The sequence below is a fragment of the Octopus sinensis genome, linkage group LG21 (genome assembly GCF_006345805.1).
Source record: "Octopus sinensis linkage group LG21, ASM634580v1, whole genome shotgun sequence".
Classification (NCBI taxonomy): domain Eukaryota; kingdom Metazoa; phylum Mollusca; class Cephalopoda; order Octopoda; family Octopodidae; genus Octopus; species Octopus sinensis.
Genome location: NC_043017.1, coordinates 10,619,063 through 10,637,742, shown reverse-complemented (window position 1 = coordinate 10,637,742; position 18,680 = coordinate 10,619,063). Strand labels below are relative to the sequence as shown.

Below are 18,680 nucleotides of genomic sequence, written 5' to 3'. Positions count from 1 at the left end.
CCTTACATGGCCTTGCTTTTTGAGCCAAAAAATTAACTTAACTTAACTTAACTTCCCCATGTAATGCATTCTGAATTTTAACGAAACTAAGATTACCATAATTTGTTGTGTTTCTGGGTTTTCATTTCTGTTCTTCCTTTCAGGCATTACAAGAGTTCAATGCTTTGATTAAAGACAAGGAATGCAAAGATGCTAAAGCAGTACTTCCATATTGGCCCCGAATCTACTCCAAAATATCAATGGTAATCCATGTTGTTGTTTGTTTTTTGTTTTGCTTTTTATTTATATATTTTTTTGAAGAGGGAGCGGTGAAGATGATTGTTGAAGTGGTGGAGTTGGGTCATTCTTGTATGAGGTACTCAAGACTCTCAGAGACACAAATTATGAAATAACCAAACTGCATATCCCAAACAGTTTACTAGAATGGTATTGATTCATTTGGAAGGCGGCGAGCTGGCAGAAACGTTAGCACGCCGGGTGAAATGCTTAGCGGTATTTCGTCTGCAGTTACGTTGTGAGTTCAAATTCTGCCGAGGTCGACTTTGCCTTTCATCCTTTCAGGGTCGATAAATTAAGTACCAGTTACTCACTGGGGTTGATGTAATTGGCTTAATACCTATGTCTGTCCTGTGTTTAGCCCCTTGTGGGTAATAAAGAAATAGGTATTGATTCATTTTTCTCAGCAAAGTTTGACTATCCAGGTAAATACTAAACATCAACATGACATAACAGAAAATAACATTTTCCATCTGAAGATATAAACTGTTAATTCTGGTGGATTTCTGCCGAGCAACATAAAATGGCTGATGGTATTTATTTACTGCTGACCTTGAAATTTCCAAACAATTTTAATTGAGTTTGCTGGACAACAATGGCTATGGTCACAATTCTCGTTTATCTGGGGTGAGATGTGTGACAAAAATGGATGTAACATTTTCGAGAGAACTATTTGTTTTTATGTGTTCCAAATAGTTTAGATCTGGAAGAAATTGTCCTAATATTGATATCTGATTGAAAACAAACTATTTTCACATACCTTTACATGATGTACAGTGATATTAGGTCATTCTAAAAGGTTTTGGAAACCCTTTTTAGGTTTTTCATGAGAACAGCCCTGGTAGAACTAAATGGCCATGAGGTTGCAATATTCAGAGTATTCAATTATTGGCTCCTCAGTCTTGGGTTCAAACCCACTTGCAGACAGTTTGCTGTACATTTGGTGGGGGTAGGTATATTCTGAATTCTATGCTGCTTCAGTAGTTCACCTTGGCTGCCAGGAATAGGTAACAAACAGATCCTCTGGGAATGTTGTGTGTGATGGGCCAGAGTTTCTTTCCAGGAGCAGATTTGTTTCTCATCCACTTAGCGAAATAAAACCAGAAGCAAGCATCGACCCTTTTAACAGTTACCTGTAGCTTAACAGACATCTACACATTTTTAATGGTCATGAAAATGGTATGAGTGAAGAAAATATGTGGTATTGAGGGTAAATGACCTGCAATGACTGTATGATGAATGTAGGAGACTTAATGGTGTATGTGGTAGTGAGGGTAGATGACCTCTATTAACTGTATAGTGGTTGTATGTAAGGGGCCTATAGTGATTGTATAGGATATGTAGGGGACTTTTAGTAACTGTATTGTGTATTTGTTAATGACAGTAGTGTGGTTGTTTGGTGAGTGTTTGTAGGGACTTGTAGTGACTATGGCAAATGTAGGGGCCAGGAATGACTATGATGTTTGTGGTAGTGAAGCTAGATGGCCTGTAGTGAGGGTAGGGAACTTGGAGTGGGAGAGAGGATAGATGTGTCACTCTTAAGGAATCCAACCCCTACTCCTTTTTTTTTTAACCCTCCCCAAGACTGTCTTAACTATTTCCTTCATTTACCATTCTTTATTTCTTGTAGGATGACAACCACAGGGTACGTGAAGCTGCCCAACAGTCCATGGCGGTCTTAGCTGGTTCTTTACACCGGGAGTTGGCACCACATCTCAAGAAGCTAATGGCAAGCTGGTTGCTTGGTATGTGTGATCCCTATCCAACAGTTGCAACTGCTGCACAACAGGCCTTCAATATTGCGTTTCCTGCAGCAAAACAGGCTCAAGCGTTGACCTTTTGCCAAGAAGCCATATTGGATGTAAGTATTATAAAAATATATGTGTATCCTTAAGATTAACTTTTAAACCAGCCATATCCAGCCAAACTATTCTGTCAGTTTTATGTTAAAACTGTCAAGATCTGGTCTCTCACACTTGTCCTACAATGTCATTCTAAAAATAAACAGTCGCATCATCGACATCCCCGAGCTATGAGGTTAAGCTTGATTAATACAAAACAATTGAATAAGCAAGCATTGCATTTGACAATAATCTGAATGCTAAGGGGTTAAAACAGGGCTTTGGGGAGATGTTTTATGGCTGGTTCACTGCCTTACTCACACACCAACTTATTAAAATTGACTGTATAAACACTCATACACCCTGTGTAGTTTATTAAAAATGTTTTCTTTGTTTTTTTTCTTTTTCCCAGTTCACTATTGATAATTTACTCAACCAAAAACCTGAAACACTTGGTGACCCTAAGTAAGTAGTCATTTTCTACATTAATATATCATGTGACCCTGACTCAGCTTTCTTCCTCCTCCCATCAGCCTTATTGTGTCTCCCACCCCAGGCTCTGCGCTAATCCCTTCTATGCACAGCCCTTCCTTTTAATGTCGGTGCCTTGGAACCCTTACCCCTGTTGCTTATGAATTTTTTTTCTCTTCAGAGTGTCGTCTCCAGATGAGTTAACAAGCAAATACCACAGAGTCGTTTCTTCATCACTGTTGTCCATCTGCAAACTTCTGAAAGCATTTACTGATAATTCTAAAAATATATCAAAGGAGAAAATCTCTAAGCTTTTGGATTCTCCAAAATTCTGGAAGTTACCAAAATCGCCAGTTAATTCGGTAAGGAATATGTTTTTTAGTATTCTCAAGAAATTAGGGAGTTGGTTCCTGATTTAGTATCGGGTCTCAGTCTTGATGTTATTGTTACCATCAGCATTAATAATGTCAGTTTTCCATGCTAGGGTTTGAACAAGTTTGAGAGGGCCCAGTAACCCACAAGACTGCATCAAGCTCCAATGGCAGTTTTGACAAGATTTCTACTACTGGATGCTTTTCTAATACCAGCCACTTTACAGACTGTACTGGGTGCTTTTTTTTGACATGGCACCTGTGAGATCAGCAGGTAACTTGCAAGAAAAAGAACCCTTGACTGAGACCAGGTGTGGTTTTGAGTGAGGTGGCTTTGTGCCACCAGGTGAGAGAGGTTAAAATACGATAGAGGGACAACAGAAGCAGGTCTCTTGCAGTAGAGGAGATACATGGTAACTACAGTCAGGGAGACTCAGGGTGTACCTTCAAGGTACTTTATATATATATATATATGCACTCAGCAATAAGAAAATGGAGGGGATCAAGAAGTGGTATTCATCAACTTTTAGACATTATATTATGTCGACTTATTTAAGAAAAAAAAAACAATTATAAAAATATACATACATGCATAACATATTATGCTTTACATATATGTCGTTTTCTTATTCCCGTATAAATGAAGGGTAAAACAACTTTTTACTCTCACCCATTTATTACATTCAGTAGTGTAATTGCCATGCAATGAAAAAACACTTGTGTATTAATAATTGGGTATTCTACCAGCAGTATACTGGATAGATATTATCCCTTAGTTGGTTGGATTCACAACCTCTTTCTTGAAATTAAATTTTATATATATATATATATATGCATGCAGGTGTGACTGTGTGGTGAAAAGTTTGTTTCCCATATATGGGATTGTAGGTTATGTTCCGCTGCATGGAACCCTGAGAAAGTGTCTTCTATTATAACCCCTGAGCTGACCAAAACTTTGTGAGTGGGTTTGGTAGATGAAAACTGAAACAATCCTTTGTCCAAGGAAGTGTGTGGCTGTGCCTCCTTGTCTTGACATTGTGTGATAGTCGTAAACAAGTGTCCCTGTCGTAGAAGTGATGTCCTTCGTTTCCTGTGACAAAAAAATGTCTGGTCATGGGGGAATATTACCTTGTTTGGAAACAAGAGGTTGGTGACAGGAAGGGCATCCAGCCATAAGAAATCTGCCTCTAAATTCCATCCAACCTATGCAAGTAGAGAATAATAGTTGTTAAAAGGATGATGGTGATGGTAATTTTTCACGCTGAGATTTGTGATTTTTGTTTTCCAAGAACCAAGACCTGTTTCCAATTTGTCTTGCAGATACGCAGCTCATCTTACCTGTTTCTGGCCAGTCTTTGCCTAGTTCTTCCAGACGTTGCTATTGACAATATGAAGAAACTTAGTCCCTGCATTCTACTAAACCTAGATGAGAATGAGGTCATTGTCAGTGGCTCTGTTTGGGAAGCTGTACTCTCCCTCATCAATATATCATCAGTAAGTGTCGTCTTCATCATTTATCTTCTCCTCTGTGTCAGTTTCTTTCTCTTCTTTTTGATAAAGAGTATAACCGAAAATGTTCAATCCTCTTCTGTCTCACTGCATAGCACCTTGAGCAAATGTCTTTGACTGCAACCCAGAACCAACCAAAAGGCTTGTGAGTGGATTTGGTAGAAAGAAACTGAAAACACCTGTCATGTGTGTGCATGTCTATGTGTATATCTTTGTAATTCCACCGCTTGGCAACCAGTGTTGGTTTGTTTATGTCCCCATGACTCGCTCAACAAAAAAATTGAATAAATATGAAAAATAAATGCTCAGGGTTTATTTGATCTGCTACACCCTTCAAGGTGTAGTGCTCCAGCATGGCTACAGTCCAGTGACTGAAGCGAGTAAAAGATAGATGTCCCCTTCCATTTTCATTGTACCCATTCTTTGATTGCTATTGATTTTGCTTTATATTTTTGTGCTTTTTTTTCTCTCCAATATGTTTTACTTATCTAACTTCACAGGTTATTTATCTCCTCCTCATTTTACTCGTGTTATGTTAAAACTGTCAAGATCTGGTCTCTCACACTTGTCCTACAATGTCATTCTAAAAATAAACATTCGCATCATCGACATCTCCGAGCTATGAGGTTAAGCTTGATTAATACAAAACAATTGAATAAGCAAGCACTCATTTGACAAAAAACGAGTTGTACCTGTAATTCACCAGGGGCCAGCCTTGTCACCTTCTGTATCTGTCTGCCTGTCTATGTGAGTTCTTATCACACACACACACATATATAAAATGTAATTCTATTTTCCAGGAATGTTGGCAGTTTGTAAGTGTGCCGAAAGCTGTGTGGCCTAAATTCAGAAATGTGCTGACTGAAGGTTGCCACGGAAACGCTGCAGTTATCAGTCCTAGTATTCTGCCATTACTCAGCAAATTCCCCAAAGACTTTAATGGACAATCTCTACAGTTCTATGAGCAGTTCTTCTCCTGCTTCAAAACTGGGTTAGTATTGTGTGTGTGTGTGTGTCTCTGTTGTTCAGTGTGTAGGGATTGTATGTGGAGGCGCAATGGCCCAGTGGTTAGGGCAGCGGACTCGTGGTCATAGGATCGCGGTTTCGATTCCCAGACCGGGCGTTGTGAGTGTTTATTGAGCGAAAACACCTAAAGCTCCACGAGGCTCCGGCAGGGGATGGTGGTGATCCCTGCTGTACTCTTTCACCACAACTTTCTCTCACTCTTACTTCCTGTTTCTGTTGTACCTGTATTTCAAAGGGCCGGCCTTGTCACTCTCTGTGTCACGCTGAATATCCCCGAGAACTACGTTAAGGGTACACGTGTCTGTGGAGTGCTCAGCCACTTACGCGTTAATTTCACGAGCAGGCTGTTCCGTTGATTCGGATCAACCGGAACGCTCGTCGTCGTAACCGATGGAGTGCTTCCATCCATGGATTGTATGTGTTTATGCATGTATGTATCATGTGCATTTGTGTAATGTGTGTGAGTCTTAGAAATGTGGTTCTCAACTGTATTTTTTACTGCAGACTGCTTTCATGCAAGACGGCTTTTTTTTTACAGAAGTGATGGAATCACACATAACAAAATGCAATAAGGTACATAATCTATAACTTGTCTGTCTGTGTGTGTGTATATATATATATATGTGTGTGTGTGTGTGTGTGTGTATAGGCACAGGAGTGGCTGTGTGGTAAGTAGCTTGCTTACCAACTACATGGTTACGGGTTCAGTCCCACTGCGTGGCACATTGGGCAAGTGTCTTCTACTATAGCCTCAGGCTGACCAAAGCCTTGTGAGTGGATTTGCTAGATGGAAACTGAAAGAAGCCTGTCGTATATATGTGTGTGTATATGCTTGTGTGTCTGTGTTTATCCCTCCAACATCGCTTGACAACTGATGCTGGTGTGTTTATGTCCCTGTAACTCAGCAGTTCAGCAAAAGAGACCAATAGAATAAGTACTAGGCTTACAAGGAATAAGTCCTGGGGTCAATTTGCTTGATTAAAGGCTGTGCTCCAGCATGGCCACAGTCAAATGACTGAAATAAGTAAAAGAATATATATATATATATATATATGTGTGTGTGTGTGGTGTGTGTGTGTGTATAGGCACAGGAGTGGCTGTGTGGTAAGTAGCTTGCTTACCAACTACATGGTTACGGGTTCAGTCCCACTGCATGGCACATTGGGCAAGTGTCTTCTACTATAGCCTCAGGCTGACCAAAGCCTTGTGAGTGGATTTGCTAGGTGGAAACTGAAAGAAGCCTGTCGTATATATGTGTGTGTATATGCTTGTGTGTCTGTGTTTATCCCTCCAACATCGCTTGACAACTGATGCTGGTGTGTTTATGTCCCTGTAACTCAGCAGTTCAGCAAAAGAGACCAATAGAATAAGTACTAGGCTTACAAGGAATAAGTCCTGGGGTCAATTTGCTTGATTAAAGGCAGTGCTCCAGCATGGCCACAGTCAAATGACTGAAATAAGTAAAAGAATATATATATATATATATATATGTGTGTGTGTGTATGTGTGGTTTTATTTTTTCTCTTTTACTTGGTTCAGTCATTGGACTGTGACCATGCTGGGTTGACTAGCTTGTCTCAGTGCTTATTTCTAAGCCTACTACTTATTCTATCAGTCTCTTATGCCAATCCAGTGTCACAAGGATGTAAACAAACCGACACCAGTCAAACAGTGTACATACACACAACGGTTGTCTTTCAGTTTCTGTCTATTAAATCCACTCACAGAGCTTTCGGTCGGCTCTGTGCTCTAGTAGAAAACACTTGCTTGAGTTTCCACACAGTGGGATTGAACCTGGAACCATATGGTTGGGAAGCAAACTTCTCAGCTGCACGACCATTCCTGCACATATGCATATTTAATACGTATATAGGCGCAGGAGTGGCTGTGTGGTAAGTAGCTTGCTAACCAACCACCTAGTTCCAGGTTCAGTCCCACTGCGTGGCATCTTGGGCAAGTGTCTTCTGCTATAGCCCCGGGCCGACCAATGCCTTGTGAGTAGATTTGGTACACGGAAACTGAAAGAAGCCTGTTGTATATATGTGTGTATATATATATATATATATATATATATATATGTATTAGTGTGTATGTGTTTGTGTGTCTGTGTTTGTTTCGCTAGCATTGCTTGACAACCGATGCTGGTGTGTTTACATCCCCGTCACTTAGCGGCTCGGCAAAAGAGACCGATAGAATAAGTACTGGGCTTACAAAGAAAAAGTCCTGGGCTCGATTTGCTTGATTAAAGGCGGTGCTCCAGCATGGCCGCAGTCAAATGACTGAAACAAGTAAAAGAGTATAATGCTAAAACACCTTGCAGATTGTGATAGTGAAATAGAAATCAAATTCTTTGTGTGCTGCTGCCTGGTACTAAACCATCTGCATCAGACACCTCCACCATTATTAGTATTTTATTCTTTTTCTCTTCCCCATTCTTGTCCTTTCCAGCATTTGTAAAGACAGTGTCCAGTGGAGTGGCAGTGAGTGTTCAGCCATGGTCACTTCCTTTATGGAATGTGTCCACTACATGGTGAAGATGGACTTGAGAGATGAGGATTTAAACAATTGTCATCATGTATTCATGGACCAGGTTAGTGTTTTGATATATAATCTAACATATTCCATTTTCACACGGTGATCCGTTTTTCTGTCTTTCTTTCTTTCTTTCTGGTGGTCGTTAGTTTATCACTCTTGTGACCATGGTCGAGCATTCTTGGCAAAGTCTCTTCACAATTCGCTATTTTCCATTGCTCCTGGCTACTGCCCTTCACTGAGGTTTTTATCATTAGAGAGCTGATCAATGAATCTTCAAGCAGGTCTTCCCCTCATGTGTCTCCCACAAGCTGGTTCCCACAACAGTAGTTTGTGTATCATTTCCTGCTTGCTTCTCCTGCAATGTCCAACAAATATCAACCATCTTTGAGCAATTGTAGTTGTTATCTTGAGCAAGTTTCCATTGAAACTTTCATTTGTTATACATTGACCCCAGTTTATGTTTTTGTACAACCTTAAACATTTTAGTGTCCAGTTTCTTCTCAGGTGCTTGAGTCAGGGTCCATCTCCCTGTTCCATATAGCAACACTGACTCAACAGATCTTCCAAAGCACAATATTTTGATTTCTCTGCAGAGATCTGACTTCCATGTCTTTAGTCTACCCTTTTCTCTTTGGTTTAAGCTATATATAACTGTGGGATTGCTAATGAAGCCAAAATAATCTGGAAAAATATGAAAATAGAATTGGGTACCTTCATCATCATCATCATTTAGCGTCCGTTTTCCATGCTAGCATGGGTTGGACGGTTCAACTGGGGTCTGGGGAGCCCGAAGGCTGCACCAGGCCAGTCAGATCTGGCAGTGTTTCTACAGCTGGATGCCCTTCCTAACGCCAACCACTCCGAGAGTGTAGTGGGTGATTTTATGTGCCACCGACACAGGTGCCATGAGAAATATGTAAATGCTTAATTGTCCTTGTTAGAGATTTCTCTTTTTTAGTCAACAGTCTAAGCCAGCATGCTGGTAGGATCATTTGCACACCAGAAAATAGTCTTAACAGCATTTCTTCTGAGTTTAAAATTCCACCATGGTTAACTTTGTCTTTCATCCTTTCAGAGCCAATAAAATAATTACCAGTTATGCACTGGGGTCAGTCTAATCGACTTCCTCCCCATGAAATTACTGGTCTTGTGTCAAAATTTGAAACCCTTATATTTCTGTTTTACTGTTGCAGCTTGAACCCTTGGTGTTAGAATCTCTTGTGGAACGGAGAGGGACCCTTTCGAAATCTACCCTTTATAATCAGCTAGGCACTCTGCTCAACTCCTTAACTGAACTCCATTCCTCAGGTGTAGAGAACACATTTGCGAAGGACGCTGACAATGATATCAGCGACAGCATTGCACACAGATGCTGGACCAGCATCACAGAGATCACATTAGAATGTATCGATTCCTTGACCAAAGAAGAGTGTTCTTCAAGGAACTATTTACCAGAGAGACTCACTCAACTTGCTGAGCTTTTGCTTTACTCAAAGAAATCTCCTGCGAACCCATCTGGTAAGGCATCATCTGTAAAGTTCTCAAGTTCACCGACGTTTGACCTCTCTATCGATGAACGATCCATGTCAACTTCAGTTAGCAGCACTGCATCACTAAACCGTTTCCAGGAGCGATATATATCAAAATTAATCCACAAGGCCTTCTCACTCGTCAACGACAACCTTGAAGAATGGCGCCTCTACCTTTTTGTCAAATACCTGCGACTCTATCCATCAGAAAGCATCATCGAGCAACTTGTTCCTGTGAAAGACAAGCGTCAGGATGGGAATATCTTCAGGAGTTTTGCCACTGACATGCTTCTAAATTGGCTCCACAAAATGCATCATTCTGAAAAGCAGCAACAACAACAACGACAAAGTGATGTCTATGTGTTTAATGCCATCTTTATGATGTTACCATTGTTTAATGATACTGGCCATATTGTCACCTTCTTGGACCACCTGTGCCATGTAAGTTAACCCAATTTTTTTCAGAAAATTCCTTCCCATGCACTCACACACTCAACTCTGGGTCATTGCTGTCATCTCATTGTTTAGTCTTACTCTGTCGGTTAATGCTTCTGAGCTCCAAGTGATGCCACCTGTTGATGTGGCCCTCTTGTCTGTGAGTAATCATCATCATCATCATTTAGCGTCCGCTTTCCATGCTAGCATGGGTTGGACGGTTCAACTGGGGTCTGGGAAGCCAGAAGGCTGCACCAGGCCCAGTCTGATCTGGCAATGTTTCTATGGCTGGATGCCCTTCCTAACGCCAAGTGATGTCCCGAGACTAATTCCTGTGGTTGCTATGTTATATCAGAATGAGACGAGTCATGTGCAGCCGTTTTTGGACATTGATGGTTTGGCACAGCTGACTGGACATTCGGCCTGTTTTTGGCAGCAGAGGTAAACAGACAGCCACTTATTCTCAGATATATACACATAGAGACAAAAAGACAGATACACAGAGAGGGTTGTGGGGAGAGAGAGAGAGAGAGATTACAATAAACCAGGTTCCAAATCAAGATTGGAGCCTAGTGCAGCCATCTGGTTCGCCAGCCCTCAGTCAAAATCGTCCAACCCATGCTAGCATGGAAAGCGGACGTTAAACAATGATGATGAGTGAGTGAGAGAGAGAAAGGGAGACAACAATTTATTAACTGAACATGATTGGCATAAACACTTTACCCTCTCCTCAAACACAGAGAGAAATATACTGACATACACATAAAGAGAGAGAGAGAGAAAGTCAGAGAGAGATTGCAATTTATTAACTGAATATGACTGACAAACACTTTCTCTCTCATCATACACATAAAGAGAAATACATTCATACTCATACAAACTGATAGAGAGAGAGGTGGGGAGAGAGAGAGAGAGAGAGAGAGACATTGCAATTTATAATATATATAATGAAATTATTGTATACAGTGCTCAGGTGCACCACAACTTGTCAGAAAGTGCGTATAAAGCATATGCAGTAATGTACAAATGTCTGGAAAGCGAACAATGTATGAGTCAGATACATGCTTGTGTGTGTATGGAGGGGAAGAAATCAGGTGTAGTGTTGGCGAATCTCAGAAAGCATGGAAGTTTTGAAGGATGCAGTGCTCCGACAACTAACAACTGATGCCGGCTGTTTGTTCCATGCTTCAGCAACTCTCAACGTGAAAAAATGTTTCCTAAAGTCATGACTAAACGTGATTGACATAAATACTTTCTCTCTCCTCAGACACACACATAGAAATATATTCACACACATAAACAGCGACAGACTGACAGTGGGATGAGTAGATAGAGAAGAGAGACATGGAAACCTCTGATGTCAAATAAGTCAGTATTGAATCAGCAGCCGCAAAATGGCAATGCCAAAACATCTCACACCTGTATCATATTTCTCCTAGGTAGATTGTTATTCTACAATGTCAGCAATATCACCATTAAGTTATTCTAATGATGTAAGCTGCTTCTTCAAGCTTTTGCAGTCAAGTTCTGTGTCCTCACACTACCCCAAAGCAGGGGTCCCAATTCTGCATTAGCTTTAACTCAGTCCCCAAATTCTTATTGCGTGTGTGTGTGTCTGTATCTCTGTGTAACCTTAATGTGTGAAGGTGCATGGCCCAATGGTTCGGGATATTTGGCTGACAATTGTAAGGTCAGGAATTTGATTGCCAATGACACATCTTGTCCTCATTTGACAAAAAACGAGTTGTACCTGTAATTCACCAGGGGCCAGCCTTGTCACCTGTATCACAGCTGAACTTGTCTGAGAACTACGTTAAGGGTACATATGTCTGTGGAGTGCTCAGCCACTTGCATGTTAATTTCACGAGCAGGCTGTTTCATTCATCGGACCAACTGGAACCCTCATCATCATAACCAATGGGGTGCTAGTTATACCTGCAATATAATTGTCTTTATCCACTATTCCGATGCTGAAGTCTCCAAAATATAACATCCAGAACAATGGCAGTGACTAGCAAAGCCTGTCAACATTAGAAATTGGTGGAATGAGAGCATAAATCTCCCTTTTGGTCTTGTGCTCAAGCCATGAGACATTTTTGAGTCCTCAAGAACAATCTGGGGTATGTACCCTCAAAACTATTTTGGTGTTGAGTCTGACATTTTACCATTTCCTTCAACAGAATCTCGATGGTGACAGACATTTGCTGAAAGTGTTCTTGCTGGAGCTGCTGTCGTCGCGTTGGAAGGTCACAGCCATATCCAAGTGGCTGGAAACGTCTACCCTCGGTGAGCTGCTTGTGTCCATCACTGAAGACGTGTGTGCCCAGGCTCTTGTCCCACCAACTGCTGGGGTTGAACTTTCAGTTGTCGAGGACAACTGGTCTGTCCTCACTGTGGCTTTGTCATCAAATTCTCAATCAGGTATGTTGAACCCTTTTGACACCAACCCACTCACGACCACCCAGCCTGGTTCTATGATGCAAGCTTCCTGTTTTGAGTTTTATGAAAAAAAAATTAAATTTTGTTATAAAATATAAGATGCAAAAAATTTTTTTAACTCTTTTTCCTTTTGTTTCAGAACCACTTCTTCAGATGAAATATATTGAAAAGATATTTTTTGTCATTCACTCAACATTGAAGAAGTTAAAACTGTGTAAGGACAACCATAAGACTGACCTCTCGATGCAGTTTGTTGCCAAAGTGTTGGCTAGTTTCTTCCAGGGATTAGAGGTGAGATTTTACCAACCATATCAGGCCCAAATTTTCTACCTGTTCTATGTTCAAACTGGCCAGATCCAGCCCCTCACACTTGCCCTACAATGTCATTCTAAAAATAAACAATAGCATCATTGAAATCTTGAAGCTATGGGATGATGCACGATTAATTCAAAACAATGCTGATAAAATAAGCATTACATTTGAGAGAGTAATCTGAATGCCAAGGGATTAAGCCATAAGGGTTATTGGTGATGATGATAAGGGCATCCAGCTATAAAAAAAATTGAGACTTTTTTTTTACGCCTAGTGCTTCTTCGGTCCATCTCTTTTGCTGGACTGCTAAGTTATGGGGACATACACAAACCAACACTGGTGTCAAGTGGTAGTGGAAGAAAAATACGTACACAATGACACCCACCTACACACGATGGGCTTCTTTCAGTTTCCATCTATCAAATCTACTGAGAAGGCTTTCATCAGCCCAAGGTTGTAGCAGAAGACACTTTACCTAAGGTGTCATGCAATGGGACTGAACCCAGAACCACGTTGGGAAGCAAGCTTCTAACCACACAGCTACACCTACTACATTCTGTGATACTACTATTACTACTACTACTACCACCATTACTACTACTACTCTTGTTGTTGTATCTGATCTTTGTTCTGTTCTTTTTTGCAGGATTGTTCCCTAAGCAATTCTGCTGAAGATTTAATCCTCATTTTGTACAAATTTGTTCTGGAAACCGATTTGACTGTTTCAGGTAAATTCCTTCAGATTCTTAAACTATTATCTGTTTTTTTCTTGTGTGTGTGTGTGGAATATGGAATTGGTGCAGATAAGAGTTGGCTATAAGTAATGTCTCTGTTGAGTTAGATTCTCCAGCTTTTCAGTTAAATCTGTACATAATTTTATACTCTTACTCTCTTTTACTCTTTTACTTGTTTCAGTCATTTGACTGCGGCCATGCTGGAGCACCGCCTTTAGTCGAGCAAATCGACCCCGGGACTTATTCTTTGTAAGCCCAGTACTTATTTTATCAGTCTCTTTTGCCGAACCGCTAAGTGACGGGGACGTAAACACACCAGCATCGGTTGTCAAGCAATGCTAGGGGAGACAAACACATATATATATATATACATATATACGACGGGCTTCTTTCAGTTTCCGTCTACCAAATCCACTCACAAGGCATTGGTCGGCCCGGGGCTATAGCAGAAGACACTTGCCCAAATGCCACGCAGTGGGATTGAACCCGGAACCATGTGGTTGGTTAGCAAGCTACTTACCACACAGCCACTCCTGTGCCTATATACTTATTTCTATAACTTTGTTTCGACTTGATTCCTTTAATTTTGTCATATATGACACCATCATAATCATCATTTTAGTGTCTTAACCACACAGCCATCCCTGGTATGTGTATCTGTGAATATATGTATATATATAAAGTTACTTGTACCAATTAGAATTCTGTTAGTTTTGAACGTTTCTCTCATTAACTGATGTTTGTTATAATTTGTCTTCATCCCATAGAACACACTCGAAAGGAAGTTCGTCAAGTTTGTATCAATGGAATGCAGACTCTCTACCGTCGCCAGCCTGCAACATCGAAGGGCACCAGTAGGTTTTTCCTCAACGTTTTCCAGGCAGTTCGAGATACAGTTATGTACAAAGTGGCCACAACAGAACAGTGAGTACCTCGTTTAGTGTCCTGCAGTAAATTCATTAACTTTCTAATTGCGTGGCTTCCTCTTTGTAATTGGACCCCTTAAAAATGAGGTATGATGATAATGATGGTGGTGGTGGTAGTGACAGCAACGATGTTGATGGTGGTGATGGTGATGGCGGCAATGAGGAAAGGAGAATGGGGCTCGTGGGGTCGGAGCGTAAGCCATCTCTCTGCTTCATCTCATGTTTGTATTACGTCCTTGTTGTATCTCATTCGATTTCATTATATTTTGTAAAATTTTAGAAGTCATATAATCATTGTGTGTCTGACCCAAATCAGGCTGTATTGTCCCCCTCTATTTTTGGGCCCTTGTGGCTAATAAAGAAATTGGATGATAATTAATATATTAATTTATGGTAAGAAGTTTGCTTCTCCAACCACATTATTCTGGGTTCTGTCCCGCTGCTTGGCACCTTGGACAAGTGTTTTTACTAGAGCTGGGGTGACAGAATCCTTGTGAGTAGATTTGGTTGATGGAGACTAAAAGAAGCCCATCATGTATGTATGTATGTGTGTGTGTGTGTGCATATGCATTGCTATCTCCTTGCCATTCCATCATCATCATCAATAGTTGTAAACAGATGTTGCCATCATGCTAGTGGTGTCCTTCATTTCCTCCAAGACATATCTAATCTTGAGGGAATTATCTTACTTGGAAACAGATGAGGGTAAGCAACAGGAAGAGCATCCAGCTGCAGGATCTATGCCTCAACAAATTGCATAACTCCTGAGAACAATACAAAGTGAACATTAAAATGATAACATCTGCTTTTTCTCAACTCTTTCCTCTCTCTCTCCCTCTTCTCGTGACATTGAACCTCCCTTATTTTAATTTTTTCTCATTCTTTGCAGATTACAAACTGTCTTTGGAGAAGTAAAGACTCTGTTACACACAGTGTTTGCAGAAGTAGACAACGGTTTAACCAGTCCATTTTTGGTTGAGCACTTCAGTCACCTGTTCAGTGTGACAGAACATGTGTTGCCACCTAAACAGGTAAGGATCTCCATTTCTGCTAAGGTGTTTTGAAATGAGAAACAATTAGGATTGCAAACTAGCAAAATTGGTAGAGCAGCAGACAAAATGTCTGGTGCATTTAATCCAGCTGTTCAAGTTTCAAATTCTGTTATTGTCAGCTTTGCTTTTCATCCTTTCTAGGTTGATAAAATAAAGTACCAGTCAACTATTGGGGTTTATGTAATAGACTTTCTCTTCCCCCTTAAAATTGCTGGCCTCGTGCTGAAATATGAAACTATTTTACTTTTATTTTATTTTCATCATCATCATCGTTTAGCGTCCGCTTTCCATGCTAGCATGGGTTGGACAGTTCAACTGGGGTCTAGGAAGCCAGAAGGCTGCACCAGGCCCAGTCTGATCTGGCAATGTTTCTACACCAACCACTCCTTGAGTGTAGTGGGTGCTTTTTACGTGCCAGACGAGGCTGGCAACAGCCACGATCAAATGGTGCTTTTTACGTGCCACCGGCACGAGGCCAGTTGGGGTGGCGCAGGCTACGGTCACGTTCGGATGGTTCTCTTACATACCAACGGCGCACTGGTATCACAGCTGCAATTTCCATTGATGTTGATTGATTTCGATTTTATTTTAATTAAAAAAAATTTTTGTTTTTGTCTTTCAGTTTGAAGAATATCTCATGATAACCGGACAGCTAAGCGCCACTTACTGGGATTGTCAAAGACACAATAAACTAAACCCCGAGGTTCCACCTGGAGACTTCCCTACTTCCACAGTCTTCACTAGCCTCTTCCATACATCTCTATTAGATTTCTTGCAAGATGATCTATCAGAGGATTCTAGTGACCCCTTGACCAGCTTACTTAATCCACCCCAACTTCTTGATGTCCTTTACAACTTGCTCTGTTCCGTTGCTGTTTCCGAATGTTGGGTCGATACCTACAACACGGTAAAAACTGTCACTTTATTTATATTTTTTTGTTTTGCATTCATTTTTATGTCTATTTTTCCATCCTGGCTTGGGTTAGACCAGTAATTCTCGACCATTTGTAGTTCAATGCCTCTTTTCATCGAATGATATTTCACAAATGCATGGAGCTGGTAGAATCTTTAGAGTCTTGGAAATGATGCTTTTGCTGCAGTCTTTCCAGCCCTTAATGTTCTGTGCTCAATTCCTTCTGAGGCCAGCTTGGTTTCTCATCCTTTCAAGAGCAATGAAGTATCAGTCAAGTACTGACTAACCTCCACCCCTAAAATTACCGGCCTTGTGCAAAAATTTGAAACCATTATTATTATTCCTGATAATGGAGGTCCTTGAAAAACCTGTAGTCTTGCATCCATTTTTACTTTTATTATTATTATGACAGTGATCTGGCAGAATCGTTAGCATGTCGCAAAAATTGCTTAGTAACATTTCATCTGTCTGCACATTCCGAGTTCAAATTCTGCTGAAGTCGATTTTTGCCTTTCATCCTTTCGGGGTCGATAAAATAAGTACCAGTTGAGCACTGAGGTCAATATAGTCTACTTACCCCTTCTTCCGAAGTTGCTGGCCTTGTGCCAAAATTTGAAACCCTTATTGTTGTTGTTTTTTTTTGCAGAATAGTGAACTGAAGAAATCTGTGATGACATTACACAAGCAGGTGACCAAACATCTTGATAACCTGGACGATAAACAGACTGATACATTACTGGACCTTTTCACACAACGGTCAGTGGCTACTTGCTACTACTACTACTATAACCACCACTTCATTACAGCTTCTCCATTGTTGCTTGACTCATTAGAAACTGCAGCTAAATTTCCTTCCCATTCCATTCCCTCCTCTTCAAAAGAGATGACCTATGTTTATAGGATGGTCATGACTGGAATGCCTTTTACTACAGATTGTCTGATGTAACACTAAACAATTACTGCTGACTTTGAATGAGCTAATAGGTGCAGGCGTGGCTGTGTGGTTAAGAAGCTTCCTTGCCAACCATGTGTCTTGGGTTCAGTCCAACTGCATGACACCCTGGGCAAGTGTCTTCTACAACAACCCCAGGCCAATCAAAATCTTGTGAGTAGATTTAGTTGGCAGAAACAATATAAAGTATGTGTACCCTTGTCTTGACATCACCTGGTGATTGTAAAATGCACATTGCCATCATACAAGTGATGTTGTTTGTTTTAAGGTTTCAAGAAAAACTCATTTGTCCATGGGAAATGTTACCTTGCTTGGAATACAGGTGAGGGTTGGTGACAGGAAGGGCATCTGGCTGTAGGAAAATCTGCCTCAAAAAATTCCATCCAATCATGCAAGCATGATAAGCCCCTGAACTAGTTCCACACACAAAGCACCCAGTACACTCTGTAAAGTGGTTGGCATCAGGAAAGGCATCCAGCTGCAGAAACCATGCCAAACCAGACAATTGGAGTCTGGTGCATATATGTATATAATATATACATCATCATCATCATCGTTTAATGTCCTCTTTTCCTGCTGGCATGGGTTGAACAGTTTGACATGATGCTGGCCAGCTAGAAGCTGTCCAGACTCCAACTATCTGTTGAGGCATGGTTTCTATGGCTTGATGCCCTTCCTAACGCCAACCACTTTACAGAGTGTGCTGGGTGCTTTTCATGTGCCACCAGCACAGGTGTGTTTATGTAGCACTAGTACAGGTGCAATAACGCAGCACTGACATGGATGCTTTTTAAGTGACACCTGCACCTGAAAGGACAAGCCTGTCTGTGAGGAAGACAGTGATTTTATTTAATTGGACTCATCTATGTCATGTTCTCCGAGTGTTCCAAGGACTGCATTGTGCTCCAGCTCTGCCTTTGCAAGGTTTCTAAAGCAAGATGCCCTTCCTAGCACCAACCACTTTACATAGCATGCTGAGTGCTTTTTTTTTCTTTTTCAGGGATTTTGAACACTATGTTAGAAATAATAAAATATATCAACGTTATATTTTTAAGAAATATTTATATAATTATGATGCACCCATTTCCACCCCACCCCCAAACACTGGTTTATGTGTAGAAGCAATTATACATACATGGAAAGTGCAACAGAGTTGCACTTTTGTTCACACTAATAATTAATACCAAATATGTATTTATATATACACACATACACAAATGTGAATTTTGATGTTTACTTATTTCCTCTTTCAGTGTCTTATCAGATGGACATTGGCAAGCTATGGGCTTGCAGTTTCTGTTGGAACAAAAATTCCATGAAAAACTCTCAGAAAACAGGTAAATACAAATCAAGACATAA

At 40.6% G+C, this 18,680-nt stretch overlaps 1 protein-coding gene across 1 annotated transcript in view; it reads left to right on the top strand.

The window, feature by feature from the left end:
* The window catches only part of LOC115222841 (E3 ubiquitin-protein ligase listerin), a 39,269-nt gene that overhangs the window by 3,190 nt on the left and 17,399 nt on the right, over positions 1 to 18,680 (top strand). The window contains exons 3-18 of the mRNA XM_029793179.2: positions 144 to 242; positions 1,907 to 2,137; positions 2,530 to 2,582; positions 2,770 to 2,950; positions 4,280 to 4,453; positions 5,269 to 5,459; positions 7,943 to 8,084; positions 9,223 to 9,999; positions 12,174 to 12,414; positions 12,572 to 12,723; positions 13,391 to 13,472; positions 14,246 to 14,402; positions 15,294 to 15,435; positions 16,079 to 16,363; positions 17,016 to 17,125; positions 18,575 to 18,658. Of these exons, the coding sequence (XP_029649039.1) occupies positions 144 to 242; positions 1,907 to 2,137; positions 2,530 to 2,582; positions 2,770 to 2,950; positions 4,280 to 4,453; positions 5,269 to 5,459; positions 7,943 to 8,084; positions 9,223 to 9,999; positions 12,174 to 12,414; positions 12,572 to 12,723; positions 13,391 to 13,472; positions 14,246 to 14,402; positions 15,294 to 15,435; positions 16,079 to 16,363; positions 17,016 to 17,125; positions 18,575 to 18,658 (3,101 nt within the window). The remainder of the gene's footprint in view (positions 1 to 143; positions 243 to 1,906; positions 2,138 to 2,529; positions 2,583 to 2,769; positions 2,951 to 4,279; positions 4,454 to 5,268; positions 5,460 to 7,942; positions 8,085 to 9,222; positions 10,000 to 12,173; positions 12,415 to 12,571; positions 12,724 to 13,390; positions 13,473 to 14,245; positions 14,403 to 15,293; positions 15,436 to 16,078; positions 16,364 to 17,015; positions 17,126 to 18,574; positions 18,659 to 18,680) is intronic.